Source organism: Lathamus discolor, chromosome 12, assembly GCF_037157495.1.
Source record: "Lathamus discolor isolate bLatDis1 chromosome 12, bLatDis1.hap1, whole genome shotgun sequence".
In the NCBI taxonomy this organism is placed as follows: domain Eukaryota; kingdom Metazoa; phylum Chordata; class Aves; order Psittaciformes; family Psittacidae; genus Lathamus; species Lathamus discolor.
In genome coordinates, this window is record NC_088895.1 from 5,671,194 (window position 1) to 5,685,658 (window position 14,465).

The 14,465-nt window shown below is 48.1% G+C and overlaps 2 protein-coding genes and 1 long non-coding RNA gene across 5 annotated transcripts; 1 reads left to right on the forward strand and 2 right to left on the reverse strand.

Annotated features, from left to right (window-relative positions):
• Positions 1 to 14: 14 nt before the first annotated feature.
• On the reverse strand, positions 15 to 9,476 carry ESS2 (ess-2 splicing factor homolog). 2 transcript variants are annotated; one of them, XM_065692275.1, is made up of 10 exons: positions 9,281 to 9,476; positions 8,938 to 9,106; positions 7,910 to 8,005; positions 7,138 to 7,304; positions 5,170 to 5,287; positions 4,270 to 4,403; positions 4,032 to 4,134; positions 2,645 to 2,754; positions 1,615 to 1,730; positions 15 to 1,054 (listed from the first exon to the last, which is right to left on the reverse strand). In XM_065692275.1, the coding sequence occupies exons 1-10, from the start codon at positions 9,407 to 9,409 to the stop codon at positions 769 to 771; spliced, it is 1,428 nt and encodes a 475-aa protein (XP_065548347.1). In that variant the 5' UTR covers positions 9,410 to 9,476; the 3' UTR covers positions 15 to 768. The 2 variants fall into 2 exon arrangements, with proteins under 2 accessions (XP_065548347.1, XP_065548348.1); XM_065692276.1 differs by lacking the exon at positions 9,281 to 9,476 and having other exon boundaries at positions 7,138 to 7,326; positions 8,938 to 9,027.
• On the forward strand, positions 9,225 to 14,403 carry LOC136020791 (uncharacterized). 2 transcript variants are annotated; one of them, XR_010615483.1, is made up of 4 exons: positions 9,225 to 9,897; positions 10,922 to 11,180; positions 11,744 to 13,211; positions 13,362 to 14,403. It is a non-coding gene; the product is annotated as an uncharacterized LOC136020791 (long non-coding RNA). The 2 variants fall into 2 exon arrangements; XR_010615482.1 differs by having other exon boundaries at positions 10,922 to 13,211.
• GSC2 (goosecoid homeobox 2) lies at positions 10,189 to 11,938 on the reverse strand. The gene is made up of 3 exons (XM_065692278.1): positions 11,632 to 11,938; positions 10,901 to 11,148; positions 10,189 to 10,360 (listed from the first exon to the last, which is right to left on the reverse strand). The coding sequence occupies exons 1-3, from the start codon at positions 11,936 to 11,938 to the stop codon at positions 10,256 to 10,258; spliced, it is 660 nt and encodes a 219-aa protein (XP_065548350.1). The 3' UTR covers positions 10,189 to 10,255.
• Positions 14,404 to 14,465: the final 62 nt, after the last annotated feature.

Genomic DNA, 14,465 nt, shown 5'->3' on the forward strand with positions numbered 1-14,465 from the left:
AACACACTGGACAGTTTCTTTCAGCGCTGCTGGTATTTAACAGGTTTTACACTCACCTTTCTCAAGTTCCTGACTACACAGGCTGCAGAATTCACATGTGCATCAACCACATCGCGTATTCAGGTAGGTTATTGGGCATTGTGAACTGACAGCTGAATCTGTATACATACTGTCTTCCTAACACACCACCTCTCTTGGCAGGTCCAAGCCACATTCAAGAGCAACTCAAATTAAAGAGAAGCCCTCTAAAAATTCTGGGTCATGTCTTAATATATACATGATTATATCCGCTCTTCTGCAACATACAAAACCAAAGATGTCTGGCAAGTTCAAAGGAAGTCCAGTTCAACCTTTTAGGAAGGCTTACCACATTTTATAAATAGACGTATCTGTACAGAAATGTATTTAAATGCATGGCCATCTTAAAAAAGAAATTTATCTTTAAACAATTATCACCCTTTTCCAAGAGTCCAGAATCTTCTCTGCCATTGCAGGAAGCATTCTTTTTCTACCACAGCCCTGTGCATCCCACCCATGCAGTTCAAAGGGAATTTATACCACAGCAAGAGATACTCTGCTTCCAAAAAGCACATTACAGGCTATTTTGTCTATACAGTCTAGAGAAGCGCTGGTCCCAGATCTTCTAACCACTGGCTTCCATTCTGGCAGCTGTATCTAGACACCCCTTACACCGATGGCTCACAATATCCCATTTGCAGACAGCTGAGCACAGCCAGTTCACTGTCGCCTTGCTGGTGACTGGAATATTCAGATGAAATCAGATGCTTTCCTTCTTTTAGGAAGCTGCAGTAAATTGTCTGTGATTGATGTAGTATCCTGAGATACTGGCGTCTGAGATACTGTCCTAGATTGTGGGGTGCTTGTGGGTGTATGAGGCCCACTTGCCGGGGTCTTGTAACCAGGCGTTCCAGTGTGGGCTGGAGAAGGAGTATAGCTGGCTCGCAGTGCTTTGTCAGTATATTTACTTGCAGTCCTGTTTACTAGTCTCTGCAAAGCTGGCGACATTGCTGGGCTTAGTCCTTTTGGAGTGAAGCTGGAACAGAATAAACAGGTTTAAAAGATTTTACAGTAAAAACCTGCCACTTGTGTGGAAGAGCATCAATGCTTCCACATATGAGCTTCACATCCACTCTCCCAATAGACAGACCTGCTGGCTGCAGAAGCCATTCTGCCTGCAGGTAAATGCAGCCTGTCTCTCTAGAGACAAGGGACAAATAAACCTCTTACATCCCTCCAAACCTGAGTGGTACCGCCTGCCTTTTCCTTTGAGCCTGTTCTATCCTTCCTGTGACCCAGCCAAGCAAGCATTATCACGTCTCCTCTTTGCAATGAGGCAAGACACTGATCCAGATGCATTGCTGGGTGGCTGCAAGGCAGAACAGTAATGCCGGCAAGAGGGAGTATCAAGGACGGCCACCAGCCACCTTCCCTCAGGAATCAAGTTTTCTGATTTCTAAAAGCTTGCGGTCTGACTGTACCTACTGCTGCTCCCAGTACTCCGATCATTCCTCCCTTTCTACATATGTTGATTTAAATCTCATCAGCAGATACCACCCCCACCCCCCCCAGTTCTGCTGTCAGAACAAATCTCACCTGGCCAAGTTTTCTGTTGCTTTTCGAAGTGCCTCCAGCTTCTTTGCTCGTTTTTTAGCTGCCGCTTCATTGGCCATCTTGAGCCCCAACCTCTCGCGGCGCCCAGGCTCCAGGATCTACAAATGCATGACACAGTTCAGTTGCCAAGAGACTCATATGAATGCTGCAAAAATGAGTCAAAGCACCTTCACGGCTGGTTTCCAGTTCATAGGGATCTAAAGTGGGGAGAAGTGGGGTCAGCCCACAACCCTCTGCTGCTATATAAAAGCCAGAGAGGACACAGAGGTACCTTCAACCTGCCTAAGCAAGTAACAAAAATGGTAGAACCAGTTCAGTCAAGGAAGCAGCCATTACCTCTGGCATTTCCTCCTGCTGTCTCTCCTAGACAAACAATGTCACCTGTGTCTTGCATGGCCTGGCCTGTGGCCAGCCAGCTCTCAGGCAAACAGACATTGCTACACAGCAGGAGAACCAGTCAAGGGCTTCTGAGTCTGGCAAAATATAGGCACATACAGCAAATTACACCTTTCTTGAAGCAAGAGTCTCAGCTCATACACAATGACAGCAGCAGGAGACGGGTGGCATGCAGGGACCCGTACCATTAGCAAAGCCAGAGCGTCTTTTATATTCTCAAGCGATACAGCTGCTTCAGGCAGTGACAGCCAAAAGATCAAGACAGAGGGAAATCCTACAGTTTCTACCCATTTATACACTGAAATTGGATAAATTGGGTGTCTCTTCAGCTTCCTCTGAAAACCCCTATGTCTGGGCTTTGTATCATCAAATATGAAATCTCACTCTCCTGATAACAGTGCGTGTTCCACCTCAGGTACCTCCACCAAGCAGCGTTCATGTCCACACCTCCACCCTCCAAGCAGAACCTAGGTTATTGGAACCAGGGACTGGGAACACAGCCCAGAGACATGTCACACTCCTACAACAATGTTAACCTATTACTTACTCACTTGCCTTTCCCTTCTTACTCCTTCCCCTCAAAAAAAATGACATTCTGATTGCTGACATGGAATACCTTGAAGGCTGGTCCAGGAGTTCTGTCCACATACGGCGTTTCTGACCCTTCTAAGCGCAAAGGGGTGCTTTCAATTTCACCCCATGTCATAAAAGGAGACTCATTCACACCTAAAACCAAATTTGAACAGTCATACTCATGAAAGACATTTGACTATTCATTCACCACAAAAAAACCCAGAGAGGCAAATCATGAAATGCAAATACATCAACACACAAAGAAGCCCCTCCACTGCAGAGGAAACCACAGCCCATATTCAATAGCAACATGTGGCTCCCATTGAAAGAGCATGACCTTAAACTCACAGCATTGCCAGTGGCTGTGTCACCCTCTAAGTGACAACACCCAAGCACTGTCCTTCCCATGTGTTTATTTTTCCACTTGGTGAGCTTTTGCTTAGTGCCACTTTCATTTTTCCCTCTGTGGTACTAGTCTTCCCCTCTGTTATTTCATGAAAACTCTTTTTAACGTAAGGAACTATTTAAAAGCAGAGAAACAGGCAGAGGACTTAGAATACATGTAATAAACAAACTTAGAATCTATTCTGCGGTTGTAGCTGCTAGACAAAGTGCAGTCACTGCTTGGTACAGGCTAGCCTCAAGATGAATTGAGGCTAAAAGGCCGATTAAGTCACTGGCTAGTGACTGGTATGGAACAGGCGCTTCAATAGAGAAAGGAGGTGCGCTCCAAATGCCACCTACAGGCTTTCCGGAGGAAAAGCCTCAGTACGTTCAGCTTATAGCATAACAAGACAGGGAAACAATGGTTAGCGAGGAGTGAGTGAAAACTTAGATACCACGTTTCAACTGGAAGAAAAATCACTTCTTTTCTAACCAAAAGTATCCTACAGCTAATCCATATGAACAAAAGGAGTATATAATACACAAGTGTATTCAGACAAAGGAGGAACCAAGAAAGCGTCAGACGTGGAGAGAAACAGGAGGTTAGACTGTGAAGGAAGTGATATGCCACATTGCTATGAGTCAGGCTGAATATCACTCAAAAAACTACATGACAATTCATTAGACTGTTAATGGTTGTGAAGTATCTGAATTCTTTAAGCCCTAGAGAAGTACGACCCAGGGATAAAACAAGCAGCCACCGCACCCCAGTTGCCTAGGAGGGCTCACCGCCCTCTGCATGGTTCCTAAGTGATGATGGCATGACAGCTTGCTCAAAGCCTCTCGGGTACAGCATGACTCCTCTAGCCAGTGTATGGGACTAGGATTTAAGCACTGAGCTGAGTTGGCATACACAGTACACAAGAAAGTCACCAGTTCATGACACTTAGATAGAAAGCTCATCTCCTCCTCTAAACCAACAGTGAGCCCTCAGAGTTCAACAAACAGAGCATCTTTCATTAGAAAAAATAAGAAATCCCTCTTACCAGGGGCAGGAGAGGGGGTAGCCACAAATCCATATCCATTCACTTTCGGAGACTCTTGGGGTATCAGCTCTTTCCCATCTGGTCCCACTTTGCCCTGTTTGTACTGAAACAAAAAAGAGGCAATGCCATTCATGTGGAGAAACGTGTGAATCAGCATTACCTAGCACACCCAGTTTTCCTGGTTGATGAACATTAGAGGGAAGAGTCTAATAAAGTATTAGAAGTACAATTATCCAACCTGAGCATTGAGGGCTGCAGCTTGTTGGAGCTGTGATTTGCTCACGGCTTGGCTAAAAGGGTCCTTCACAAAACGGGTGTTTTGATGGACAACTTCCCTGGGCTTCTTAAATACTTCATCCCCATCAGGTACACCTTGAAAAGCAAAATGCCTTTTAAGAAAGGGCTCAGATAACACTAGGCAGTGTGCTCTAAAGCTCCTGACCAACACAACACTTGCCACACATCCCTACACAACACAGAATCCATCAGCAATTGCGGTGTGTATCACTAGCAATTTAAAACAGAATTTGTACCAGATAGAAGCTTTGTAACACCTGAAAACTACAAATTAAGATCAGATTTTTGATTTTTTTTTTAAGTTAACAAGACTTTCTTTTCTGTACTTCACTGGTTTGCAGAAGTTACCAGTTGTACATTTTTAACCAAAGAAAAGGGCATTTACAAATTACATAGTTTCCTATAGCAATCAAAAGCCCAAAAAGCTCAAGCAGCACTCTCTGAGCAGAAGCTAAGATTAAATAAACATGACAAGAAAGTGGATATAAAGAAGAAAGACCAAACTGGAAAGAGCTTTGGCTCCTGAAACCAAGTGCTTCTGTAATACCGATAATGAGTTTCTCAATGACAAACAGAATATGATCACACTTTGCCTTTTGCAATCAAAGGCAAAGGAGCAAAGTTCAAATAAAGAAAAAGAGAAAAAAAAAAATACAAAAAGAGAGAGAAAACCCCAGACATTTTAAAGCAACTTTATGTATCTGAGTTTCACAGAGGAAAAAGTGCAGTATTGCCAGTAAGAGGTGCGCAGTCATCTACAGAAATGCTATTACGCTGTTAGCACTGTTTGGAGTCAACCCACCCAGAATCAATGCCCCTTACCAGAAACCCGCAACCTCACCTGTCGGATAATACATGAGGGTGTTTCGAGCTGTGTATTCCCAGGTCTCCAATCCGGCTTTCACACTCTCCAGAGCTTGCTGCTCTGCTGAAGGAAGTGCCAGGTTCTCACTGCGCCGCTGAAAGCGTGATAGAAAAAAAGATTAGAAAAGGGTGGTGGTAGGGGGAGAATCAGTTCTGACAGACTCCTGCAACATTTCAACCAGGCATCCACACCATGCAGAGCTCAATCACAAACTCAGCTCCCTGCCATAGCACGCTTTGCTCCTGGCATGGCATAAGCACCCTCTAGCAAGTGTCATTTAAGAAACCATCCTGTTCCCACCTGAGCTTGCAAACAATTCCATATGAAGTTCTGGTATAAAACCAGGTGAAAACCAGAAAAGTAAATTCTCATAAAGATCATGACTTTGTTAATTACATCTTGTGATGTAAATACTTGTTTTGGTTCAAGCTTTTTCTGTTTTTTCTCTATCTACCAATAAAAACTCAAATGAAGCATTCATTGCTAAAAGAGAGAAGAGAAACATCAGGCACTATATCTAACATAAAGGCAGTCTACAAGGCTTTGGCATGTAACCTTGGGAGAGTATCTGTACAATCCTAATATCATGCAAACTGCATTAGCTGAGGCAAGCAGTAAAGACCAGAACAGGCACTTCTTCAATACTTAGAGACTTTCCAAGCATTTCCATAGGCAACACAGGTAATGGAAGCATTTGACATACTTACACTTACTTGTGTGTACACTTACACAGTTACCTGTGTGCTGTTACCAGCATACTAGTATCACTGATACAAAAAACCCCACCCTAACAGAATGCAGTCACCCAACAATAAGTTACTCCATTTAAAAACTCTCACACCAATTACACTAGAAAATTACTGCCAGAAGCTCTATATTAAAGACATCAACTGATGCTGTCCATATACATTTAAATAACAGTATTGTCACCAAATATGTTAAACGAGGCATAGCAAAATTGTTTGCTGTACAAACAGGCATGTAGTGCAAGAAAATGCAAGGACTGAACAGTGTTGGCTGACAGGAAGACACAAAACATCAGCACAGACCAGCTCTGGAAACTTCATCCTGATCTGAAACAACCCCTGTGCTTTGCAAAAGGTCTCCTGCTGCCTGCCTTTTAATTCTGGATGAAAGCATTCAGGCAAAAAGGATGCTTAATGAGCCACAGAGAGCATTTTTATTGTAACGGACTCCAAGGGTTTACATTAGCTGGGATAAAACCGTAACACTCACTCACAGTAACACAGCAGGAAACACTCAGGTGTCAGTGCCAAACTTCATTAAAAGGCACTGGAACTTACATCCATCACTGATGCATCTGGCATCAATGCTGGCTGCTCACTGCTGATGGATAAAGATTAACATGGCAGCTCCAGAACCGGCCCTGAATGCCCCATGAAGCTAGCTGAGGCAGACAGCACAGCTAGCCATACTGTGTATAGGACTTTACTTCAGCAGCTGAATAGATTATTATTGGCAACAGAAACAGAAATGATATAATGTAACTGCAAATAATAAAGGGCTCATGGCCAAACAACAGGAACTTTTCTCAGCTGCTCTCTTTGCTGCTTATGGAAATGATTGCCAAGAACAGCAATACTTGCACTCAGTGCAATGCTCCAGTCTCACAACTTTAGGAAGAGACAGATCCTCAGCAACTATGTCAACACTGCTCTTGAGTTACAGATGGGGATAAAACAGGACTGCAAAGGAAGCAACAAGCTGTCACAGGGTCCAGGAAACTCAGGCTTAGCTGAGATTTCATGTTATCACCCCAGGCACCTACTATTTAAAATCAAGACCTTTCTATTCTTATTCTGCAATATGAGTAATTCTATGGTCTAATTCTATTTAATCAAAAAAGAAACACATACAGTAAAACAGTATTTCCCTGTTGTGTCATTTCAGAAGAGCAGAGATACAGCTGAGCAATTTCCCTACCTGGGCATACTCCTCTTCTGCACTGTACAGCCAAGCATGCTTGACTTTCTCCTTCTCTTTGGCCACTTCCATGATCTGCTCAAACGAAGCATTATCTTCACTTGTGTGTTTTGCTAGGAAGCTGTCCAGACTGGGAAGTGCCTCTTTATTATCTTTCTCTGCTTCTCCTAATAAAAAGAGGGAAGAAGCCTGAGAAAGGTTAATACCTCCTTTCCTACAACAGCACTATACGTAACTCTTAATCATTCTGACAGCAAACCTTCTACAGACCCACAAATAATTGACATGAAGCTTGGTGGAAAAAAAATACACACATGCAGAGCAGAACAATAAAACATTCTTTTTTTGCAAGACATATAACCAACTTTCCCATAAAACTTTTTATGGCATTTATAGCTATTTGTGTTAAAGGAAAAATGCACACGTGGACAGCTGCTAGTAGACATTTTTAATATCGTATAAGAATAGCTCTGACCCTACAATCTTTGCTTACTTACCCAATTAATTTCAGCTGATGTAGAAAAAAAAACTACTGCCTTCAAAAAGTTCAGAATTTACACAGCCCTAAAGAAACCCATAACTGAGAACTCACACTCATGACATGAAACTTCACATCAAATTCAACTGCAGAGTGATCATTTCCACCCATTAGAAGGTTAAAGGAAACTGCTTCAACATCTGCTAAATACCCACAATCCATCCAGGATACAGAGCTCACAAAAGTATTTTCCTGCTGCTGAAGAATTCAGTTAAACAAACATCATTCTCCTACCTTCCTCTGCAGCTTTGGCACCAGCTTTGGATTTACCCTCCAGTGGATGGCCACCTGGATGCACTTCTGGGGTTTCAAATGTGGCTGGAGTAACATCTGTGACAGAAAAATGGTCAGCAGAATGCAGAACAGGACACTTGCTGTGACATCCTCCACCACAGAAAGGATCACATGCCAAACAAGTCACAGAACACATAGCAAGAGAACCACAGTTTAATTAAAAATTGTGAAAAGATGCCAAATGTTCAATTCTGTCTCAAACACTGAACAAGATTTTGCTCTCATCTAAGACATCATTTTTCTCCTGTTGGGAAAAATCCACAGGAGAGCCACAGCCCAGTATATCTGCCACCTTATGCACAGCTTTTGCCCACAGAAGCAAGCAGCAGCACAACAATCTTGACCTAAGCCAGAGTCAGCCCTTGCATCTGTGGAGGAAGGGAAACCACTGGCTGACACCTGCCCTTTGCCACAAGAAAGACTAAACCCCACTGCAAGAGCTTAGCCAGAGACTGGGCTTTAATGTAATAGACACTAGAACCTGAAGTGAAAGCAGACATACAAGAGGGCACTGGATGTCTGCTGTGTGAACCTCTGATAATCATGAGCTTCCAACACCTTCTGTCGCCCATAAACAAACACCTTACACATCTGCAGACACAACAAGAACTCCTAAAACTATAATAAGGATCTGAAACATAGCTTAGAGTTTCTGATACAATAATATTGCACATTCAAGCACGTAACATTCCCTAGGGAGCAGGAGCTTGGCAAAAGATGTCTGTGAGGAATGGTTATTCAGTAGCTGGTTTTTTTTCCCAAACCATTCCTTCAAGGAGCAAATATAAACACCATCAAACAGAAATTCAGCATCACTCATCTGACAGTGGCTACTGCCCCATCTGGCTGGCTAATTCTCACACAATGACAATTCGAATCGCTAAGACGAGCACCGCCTTCACACAGTTAGATAAATCAGAGCAGTAACATCAGATATAAACCCTCACACCGCAGTGATCAGTCCTTACAGGGTACAGGTGTGTCCCCCGACGATTTGCCCAAGGAGGAGCCAAATTTGATCGCGATTTGCCTCATTTTCTCCAAGTCGCCGTTTTCTTCCGCCTCCAGATACTCCTTCTGCGCCCGCAACATCGCCACGTCAGGGAAGAAGTCTCGCTGAATGATCTTCTCCAGACGCTGCAAGCACAGGCACAGCTGCGGGGCCGCGCCGGGACACCTCGGGGCGCCGGCAGTGCCCGGGACGGGCCGCATCCCGTCGGGCGGCCGCAGAGCTGCCTCGGCCCAGGCCCAACCGCAGCCCCGGTAACAGCGGGACCCGCCGCGCAAGGCCCAGGCGCCGGGAGGGCTTACCTCGATGTAGGTCTCCTCATCCAGGATCATCTTCGGGCGCCTGGAGGCCGGCGGGGTCGCGCCGTCGCCCCTGCCCGCGGCCGGCACCACGGCACGGGCGGAGGCGGCCGGAGCCGCCGCTTGCTCCATGGCGCCGGGCCGGGCCCGCAGCAGCAGGCCCACACCGCCCGCAGCCGCCGTCGCAACCGCGACGCGCCGTGACGTCACACCGCCGCGCCACAGGAAGCCGGAACACCCCGCACCCGTCAGCCCGCCCAAGGAAGAGACGCACGGAGGGGTGCTCGCGGCGGCCAGCGCGCCCCCTGCCGGCAGGGAGGACCCGCCCGGTGTCTGCCCGTGATACCGGAGCTGGCGGGTTGCGCCGGGCCGCGGAGCCCTCCGCCCACAGCCCCCGGGGGGGGCGCCCGCTGGTCTCGCTGCCGCGGGTGTGCTTGGCCCTAGGCAGCGGCGCGGGGGGGAGCAGGGCGCCCGCTGTGCCGGCCCCGCTCCTCCGCTGCCGCCGGCCGCAGGGGCCCGGTGCCGCTGTCGCGGATCAGGCCGCCCGTGCGGTGCGCTCAGCCCCAGGAGGAGCTGCAGGTGCCGTCGGGGTGCTGGAGTAGGAAACGTTCATCCGCAGGGTGCGTTGCACGGGTACAGCAGGGAAACGAGCACCGATACTGCCCGCAGCGAGCGAGACGGGAGAGGAGCCTCCCCTCCTCCGGAAGCACGCACACCGAACACGGGCATCGCTCTGGCCCCTGCACGGGCTTTGGAAGTGGTTTCTGCTTGAGCATCTGGGGGTCATGCCTGCCACGTGGTTTGGGAGAGAAACTGGGATGTGAATGTGCTGTGTCTGCTTTTACCCGTGCTCCTCCTCTGGGAATCACAGATTCCCTTTTGCCTCATTAGTCCCCCTCGGGTCACCCCTACAGAACCTGTCACCTATGGGAAAGGGGTGCCCTGGGCGCTCAGCTGCCGAGGTGCAGCCGGTGACCGCTAGCAGCTCCCCTCGGGGGACTTCCTGCTGCCTTGAAGGATCAGTGCCGAGGCGGACGCCCTCTTCTGATGCCGCCACTTGGCCCGACGGTTTTTAAACCACACCTGTAAAGCGCAAAGCAAGAAAAGAGCTTTCACACCCCAGGTGTTGCTTGGAAGGGAGGCAGCAGCTTACACCCTTGGGCTGTGCAGCATGAGCTGCAGCACACCGTAATACACCCCCCAGTATAAGGGTTTGGTACAGAATGTAATGAGCCTCTCCCCTGCGAGCTTGCTCAGTACATGTAAGGGGGACAAGAGAGCTGGGATCGCCCCAGCAAATTCAGAAGTCACCCAGATCACATAAATAAGGAGTAAACACTTCAGTGAGGGGATGAGCTGCACTGGGCCTGTGTGTGTTTATACAGGTGATTCTAGGGGAGAGGGCACGCGTGAGTTTCTGGGGCCAGATACCTGAACAAACCAGCCCAGCGAACTGTTTCCTATTGCTCTATCGTTTGCCAGACCTAAACAGTGTTTTGTCAAATACCCAACAACGGTTTTTAAACTGAGGCCCTGGGTGTGCACCTCCAGCAAAAGACAGTGCAATGCCCTGGTCTGTGTTCCTGGGGGCAAACAGCACCTCACCGGCAGGCAGGATCTCACCTCTACCCTCTCCTCCTTCAGGTGAATGCGGTTTGCGAGGTGCTCGCGGGTGATGACATCCGGGTACTGGTTCTGATGGAACAGCGTCTCCAGGGCCTGCAGCTGCTCCTCGGTGAATATGGTGCGGTGCCGGCGCGTCCGGCGCTGGATCTGGTGGCAGCTCTGCAGCTCGGCCGGGTTCCCCTGGGGACTCTTACAGACCCTGGCTGCCGAGGGGAAGAGCCGCATGGGCCACGGGAAGCGGGTGTCTGCAAGGGGAGAGGTACCGCAGCAGTGTTAGGTATGGGGGGCTGAAACACATCTTCCTCAAGGCAGTTCGGGCACAAGTTCACCCACACGTCTTGTTCGGAAGGAGGCAGCCAGCGTGGGTGACAAGCTGTGTGATCACCATGCAAGCGAGAGAAGGGCTTAGGGCATCGCTTTTAGGCAGCAGAACCATGGAGCCCCGCACTCCGCAGAGAACTTCCACCCCTAGAAGCATCATATCTCAAGTGTTTTACACTAAACCAGTTATATCAAGTAATAGCACCTGCTGCCTTTCAAACCTTGGTAGCATTGCAGGTAAAAGTGCCTGCTCTTTGGAGCTCAGCTCCTGGAGCTGGGATCTGAGACCACCGTGGAGGCAGGTCAGATGCTGTATTGTGACTCAGTGCCCAGGTTTTCCCCTGCACGTGGTTCTGGTACCAGTGCCTCCACAAGCCCAATGCCATGAATAGAACTCAAACACTCACCCAGCCAGCTTGGGGAGTCCTGCAGGGAACGGGTGCTCGTGTGAGAACAGCAGCAGCAGTTGCAGCCTGTTCCTTCCAGCTCTTCCTCTTCTTCCTCCTCCTCCTCCTGCAGGGAGCTGGCTGGGATGGTCTCCAGCTCACACAGCCCCCTGGGTGTGCAGTCCAAGATGCTCCGGAGACACAGCGGGACCAGGACCTTGGGCTTCTTCTCTGCCGGGCTGGAGAGGATGTCCTCAATGCTGAATGAACACGGCTTCTTTACGCCTCTCTTGTCGGCGCTGGCGTCCGACCCTGGCCCTGAAGACATCTTCTGCCAGCAGCAGTGGCCACAGGAATGGAGAGCTCAGGCTGAAGGGCTTTGCCCTCTGTGCTCTGACTCCAGAGTGGGAGCCAAAACACAAGCCAAAACACAGCTTACATAGCTTTTGAAATGGACTGGCAAAGCCATCCAGAATCACTGCTTTGTCTTTGCATTTCAAGTGTCTGTCACTCTCACAGCTGAGATTTTATTTTATACAGACACACTTTTTCTCCTTCTATCCCAGCTGCTTTATGACTGAAGCCACCCTAAATATATATATAGAGAGAGAGAGATATAATCCCTTTGGAAAGAAAACCATAAACCCCCCTGTGAATAAAATAAATTCTAACTAATCTTGGCAGCTTTGTGAAGGGTTAGTGTGGATCTAAGATTTAGCTAATCCCACAAAAATGACTGGAAAAGGAAATCTGATTTCTCCATCTTGGGTGTAGATTTGAGGTGGTTATGATCTCCATTGTGCTGCAGCCTCCGATCCAAGGAAGGGGGAGGATAGCTGTTCCCAGCCCAGAAATGGACCAGGGATTAACTCCTTAAAAGAAGCAAATTATCCCTTTCTCAGGGCAAATGCAAGCTTTCCCCTCAAAAGAGAACTGTCATATCACACAATATGAGAGAGGAGAGAGTTCAGCTTAATAAAAAATCATTTTTAATGATAGCACAGCCTTTGGCTGTGCCAGGACTCTCTGCAAAAGTTGATTTATTTTCTGCTGAAAGCGGAGAAATTGTATTTTCCCTCCTGCCCCTTTCCTCCACCTCTGCTGCCCTAATCACTGTGATTATGCAGATGCTTTGCATGTATCCAGCATATCTTTGTCAGGATTCAAAGCCCCTAATAAATTAGATTACTGGCAGCTCGCGGCAGCTCTGTGGCACAGCTTAGTGGCATACAGCCACCTCTGTACAGCTGAGCTTCAGCCCTGCTCGGCATTTGGAATGCCAGGGAATGATTGCTGCCCACTGCCTTCATGTGCAAGCGGGCACGGAGGTCCCACAGCAGCCCAGGCAGGGTGCCACAGCTCATGGGTGCTTCAGGGAGCCCAGAGCAGCCCGGACATGCTGCCTGGAGCAGTCAGGCTTCCCCAAAGCTTCATCAGTTCAATTCCCAGCTTCTGTCCAGCGAGAGAAACTGGGGTGAGGCCATGGCCGAGAGAGGTGTTCTGGGACAGGAGGGGACGCCTGGCACCATCCAGCCTGAGGGCAAAGAGCAAAGCCAGACAGATGCGATCCACAGGAGGACAGAGGACATCTTCCATCTTGGGTGTGTAACTGAAATGAGCAGTTCCAGTTAAAAGAGAGAGGATGTGGTTAAGCTCGGGTTGCTTGGGAAATACAAGCCCAACTTCTCTTGCCCTCAGTGTGGTTTAAGCAAGGCTTCAGGAACGCTCTCCCTTGTGGTGTTTCTTTGCAGGGGAGAGAAGACCCCAGTCCCGCTCCCAGTACAGCAGGGAGACACACAAGTGAGTGCTGCGAAACCACTGCACATCAAAGGTCCTCGTGGCACCTCGTGACTTCACACTGAACAGCCCAGCAACTGCTCCAGCACTGCCCAGAAACGAGAGCCCGTCTCCAGGAGAGCCCCCTCTCAGTCCCCATTCTTTTCTGCTTGGCTCTGCTTTCTGCCTGCCCTACCTCTACCTGCTGGTCTCCCAGTGCTGGGAAGGGATGTCCCATAGCCACCCTACCTGTGATGCTCAAGTCTCTGTTAAATCTCACTTTAAACCAAACCACTATTGTTTCTTCAATCCCTTTATCTGCCTCTCTTTCAGCTCTTCCAGTGGCATAACATAAGTTATAACCATGCTCTGTGAATCTTTACATGTTTTCTACAGGTCTGACAGGAGAATAACTTTGTAGCCGTCAGGTCTGGACACGTTCACTGCTGCCCTGCCAAGGTGTCAGTGCTCCAAAGAGGCACTGGGGATCAGCTAATGCTAGGGATCACTGCAAATTGCTCCCAGCTTTTAAGCACATACCCAGACACTGACATGGGAATGGATGTGGGGCCAGGTTCTGCTCCCCACACTGTGCTGCTCCAGAGGGACTGTAGGCAGGTGAGCTGGGACATGCCGTGGCCTGGTGCAGGATCAGACCCTTTCTGCTCTTGGCTGTAATAATCATACGCCCAAAGCAGATTAATTTTCCTTCCCCATCCTTAACAAAGGACACTTTCACCTGCCCCCCTCTGCCCATCCCTGCTTCCCACCACACATGCACTTAGCCTATTAGGATCTCTGCTGATTGCTTTCTTTCATTCCTCCTGTACCTTTCACTTCAGAAAATGGACTGGTAATACTTCTTTTATCAAAGAATTATGGGATTTAGGACCCAGATCTTACAAAGAGACTTTTGATAGCTGCTGGTAATCAAATCCCAATCGGCCGCCACTTCTCTGCACCCTGTTACCTTAGAGGAATAAAGAAAAGGGATTTCTGATGTTCTGTTTACTGAGCCTCCAGGAGATAGGATCGCTGGGCTATTTCATATTAGAAAAGGAAAGGAAAATAAAACAAGA